At 37.0% G+C, this 4,668-nt stretch overlaps 1 protein-coding gene across 1 annotated transcript; it reads right to left on the bottom strand.

Moving 5' to 3' along the window:
- Positions 1-2,535: 2,535 nt before the first annotated feature.
- Positions 2,536-2,970, bottom strand: LOC133780126 (uncharacterized mitochondrial protein AtMg00310-like). Its single transcript, XM_062220003.1, has one exon. It carries the CDS (start codon positions 2,968-2,970, stop codon positions 2,536-2,538), a length of 435 nt encoding a protein of 144 aa, XP_062075987.1.
- Between the last annotated feature and the right edge of the window lie 1,698 nt (positions 2,971-4,668).

The following is a 4,668-nucleotide window of genomic DNA, read 5'->3' as shown; positions in this document are numbered from 1 at the left end:
GACGAGAGTACTTGTATGATTTGTATAGCTTAGGGATTACGTGTTTAATGCATGTGATATGTTAATTTACCATAGAGATGTAAGAGATTTACTTATTGTAGACAGTTATAAGTCCTAGCAAGAATATTATTTACAATTGTAATATGCTATCACAATAGAGAAAGGAATTCTTAAATACACATTAAAGAGGCATAGGTGGATAATTGATAAAGTTAATAACCCTAATTCTTATTACATTGAATTAATATTTAGTATTGAGTTCTCTATTTTCGATTTTATTGTTTTATTGCTATAGTTTTTTAAATTCAGAATTCATTATTTGTGGAATCAATTAGAATTGAAGATTAATTTTTGGTATTCGTGGGAACGATACTTGATTTATCACTTTATTACTTGTTACGATTGCGTATACTTGCATAGTTCAAAATTCTCACAACACCCACCACTTTTAGTTCTTCTCTGCAAAAAGGATGAGGTTATACAATTGAATCAAAAACAAATAAAGGAAGCATCATTCCAATCGCTGGTCGAAAAATTGTTTAACAGTTTAAGCACCAACAAGCACTTGTTTAAATTCTATTTTTCGTGATCCAATACAGATTTTATCCGCATTTTTCTCAAACGTAAACATAAATGTGTTCCGTTCCGACCACTATTATACTTCCCCACAATATCTTCCATAGACCCGAAACTAACGAAACCAATCACACAAACAAAGTAACAACACAAAAAACAAAGAAAAAACTAAATATTTGAATAAAATGTTTGATAGATATTTTTTTTTAAATGAATTTAAAAAATATCGAACACATGGTCAGTGTCCTTTGAGATTTCCAAAAAGTTATTTATTATAGTTTTAAGAAATTTGCAACAAAAATATTCAATGTTTACATAATGTAGTATTTAAACACATAAATTTTTTTGGTAAAATTACATAAAATACTAATTTTCGCGTTTTTACAATCAAATATTTTTTTTCTTCAATTTTACAGTTTTATCTTTTCTTTTCTTTTTTTTGTGTTGATTTCACGAAAAACAAAGAAAAAACTAAATTGGAACCTCACTCCTCAAAGTTAGATACTCCACTCAGCTTTGTGGTAAAATTATAATAATCAACTAGACAAATCAAACGTTTGACTTTTTTTTATCATTTTATTTTTTTGAGTAAACCCCAAGACTCACCAACCAAGCAAATAGCTTGAAGAAAAGGTGAGGGGGAGACTGATTGAATTAATTCTTCTCATATAAAATGAGATCATGGATACAAGAAGGGTAACCAGGCCACCAACCTTACTAATAACTTCCAACAAGGCATATTTAGCTAAGGAATGGGCAACAGTATTAAAGGATCTAGCACAGAAAGAAAGACTAGCAGAGTGAAAACCTGAAAAACTGAGTCTAAAATCTGCTAATACTAACCCCAGAGAAGAAGCCAAAGGAACCTGGTTATTAAACTTCAAAACCACATTCAAACAATCAGATTCAAACCACACATATTGGAAACCCAATAAGCGGCATTGGTTGGCAGCATATTTTAAAGCTAAAGCTTCCGCTATTTCAGGAGTGAAAGTACCCATAATGTGCCAAACAGCAGAAACTATAACATCACCGGTGGAGTCACGGGCCACCATACCCAACCCACATCTTCCATTAGGGGCATCAAGAGCAGCATCGACATTGATCTTAACAATCCCCCTAGTAGGCGGCACCCATGCCGACCTAAAAGAGCCCATGAGCGTGGATGACGAGTTCCCCAACGTGAGAGAATTATCAAGAGGCTTATCTACTCTCTGATAGTTAGCAAGGAAGTCACGACCCCAAGAAACAACAATGTCTGAGTCAATCGTTTTATCATAATGCACCTTTTTGTTTCTCGTAAACCAAATTTTCCACATAATTACCAAAATCAGCTCTAAGGAGGCAATTGGCAAATGGTCCAGAAACTGATGAATAAAATCATAGAAATCGTGACAAACAGCAAGAGGATCTCCCAAAGAGATATCACTAAGATTACGACAGTCAGCAAGGGAAGAGCAACCCCATAAGGCATGATGGGTAGTTTCTAACTGAGAATCACAAATAGGGCATACCTCGTCTGTCAATAAACCGTGCTTAGTGAGGTTGCATTTGGTAGGAATCCAATTAGAAGAGATCTGCCAAGAGAACATCTTAACCTTCGGAGGAAGATTGAGAGACCAAATTTTTTTCCACCACCCCGAAAACCCGACTGAGGAAGAAGCACGACTTGCACCCAGGTTGCGAATAGCAAGCCAGTAACCACTTTTGACAGAATAAAGACCAGAAGTTTCATAACCCCAGATTAGTCTATCCCGAGTCGGAGAAGATGGCCAAGGAATAGATAGGATTGCCGCAGCCTCATCAGGGGCAAAAAGACCACGAATGAGCTCCAAATCCCAATCCCCCGAGTCAGATCTGAGTTGAGAAACCGCACTTCCTTCACCTAAAAAGTTAGGAGGCAGAACCAAAAAGTTTGACGGCATTGGAACCCACCCATCTTCATACACTCTGATATCCTTACCGTTTCCCAACTCTCCAAATAGATCCAGCATCAAACAACTCCTTTCCCCATAAAATGTTTTTCCAGACAAAAGAACCATTCTTAGATTTAACCATAGAACCAAAGGGCTTTTTCCTGTGATACAAGCCTTTCAGAACCTTAGCTGCTAGGGAACTCGGGTCATCATAAAGCCGCCACGCTTGTTTAGCTAGCATAGCTTGGTTAAAAAGGTGTAAATCCCGAAAGCCCATACCACCATCTTCTTTATGCCACCAAAGTCGCCCCCAAGTACACCAGTGCATCTTTTGTTTGGTGTCATCACCACCCCACCAGAATCTGGCACACATACCATGGATACTATTCACGAAAGACATGGGAAGTTTGAAAAGCGACATCGTATAAGTAGGAATAGACTGAATAACAGCTTTAATGAGAACCTCACGACCCGCCATAGAGAAAGATTTCGCCTTCCAACCATTAAGTTTTTTCAAAATACGATCACGCACAGAATTAAACATCCCCTATTTGGTATGACCAGCGAAGCAAGGAAGACCCAGATATTTTTCATGACAATCCACACCTACTACTCCAGCGCCGCTATCATATTATTCTTGTCAATGGTTTCAATGTTCGGACTAAAACAAACAACCGATTTTTCAAAATTGACCCTCTGTCCAGAAGCCGAACCATACCAAGACAAAAGCAGCTTGAATCTTTCACACTTCAAAACCGATGCTTGCAGAAAGAAAAGAGAATCGTCCGCAAACAACAAGTGAGATATCTTCGGCCCTGAAATACCACATGGAAAACCGTGGAGTAAGTTATTAATACAATCTTGTTTAACCAAAGCAGTCAAACCTTCTGCACACAATAGAAAAAGGTACGAAGACATTGGGTCACCTTGTCTGAGACCCCTCTCAGGCCAAAAAGAACCAAACACCCCACCATTCACAAGAACAGAGTACTCCACCGAAGAGATACAATCAAGAACCTTCCTGATCCAATCAACATGAAACCCCAATTTCTCCATCATCTTTCCAAGGAAGGACCACTCCACTCGATCATATGCTTTGGACATATCCATGTAGAGTCCAAGAACTTTACTTAACTAATTATTTAGTAGTATTATAGTATGTATAGTATTATCTTTGTTACTGTGGATTTTTGGTTCAGACCGGGAATTATTTGGACACTCATAGTAGTACTTATAGATTTTCTAAGTTTAACCTATAGTTTAAGAATATTAAGTATAACCTAAGGTTTGATTATATGACTGATATTAAGGATAATATTTGTTATACTATAAGGTTAAGATATCAACCAATAGGATTTTAAGCACATGTTATGAATGGGTGATTAAAGATTAAGTATTTTGGAGGTTTAAATTTAATAAGGAGTAAAGTTTGAATGCATTAGGGCCAGTCAGCAGCTTTGAATACGTTGAGGGCTTAGTCAATGCTGTTTACTCCATTCAAACTTAGCTAAAAATGTGTAATTTCGTGTTTAATTAATCAGCGTGTGCCGATATATCGCAGCTATAGGGGGCGATATATCGCAGCACGTAGATACGGAAAACACGAGACGATGCACGGTCGCCTCGGGCATACTGGCCCAGGCGATATATCGCCTACAGGGGGCGATATATCGCCTCCTCCAGCATAATTTCAAACATTTTTGAATTCTTTTCCTTTCAGCCATTCAAACTTCTTCATAAGTCCAACATCTTTTGAACGAGTCTTCAGCCTCTACTGAATGATTATTCAAATTATTTTCACCTAAAAAGCCATTATTTTTATTCAAGTAAAATCAAGATACTTTCATTCCCAAACTCTATAAATAGGACTTAGTACCTAGCCATTATTCACCTTTTGCTCTAAGTTCAGAGGCTGCTAGTGCTAAGTGAGTGTGAGAGTGTAAACACCTGGTTTGGGGAAATCATAAGCTTAAACATCATAAGCTTATCAAACACTTTGGGAAGTAAGGTTCTATAGTATTTTGGTTGTGGTGTAGATTGATCTTACAAGTCTTTGAGGTAAACCAAACTCTAGTTCATTTGTTTTATGTTATTTTCCTTCTCTTAGTCTTCTACTCAGTTTCCTAACCTCATTCTTATTTTGGTTAGGAAATCTAAATTCTTGAGCACATAAGTT

Source organism: Humulus lupulus, chromosome 1 (assembly GCF_963169125.1).
Source record: "Humulus lupulus chromosome 1, drHumLupu1.1, whole genome shotgun sequence".
In the NCBI taxonomy this organism is placed as follows: domain Eukaryota; kingdom Viridiplantae; phylum Streptophyta; class Magnoliopsida; order Rosales; family Cannabaceae; genus Humulus; species Humulus lupulus.
This window is presented reverse-complemented; position numbering and strand designations above follow the sequence as displayed.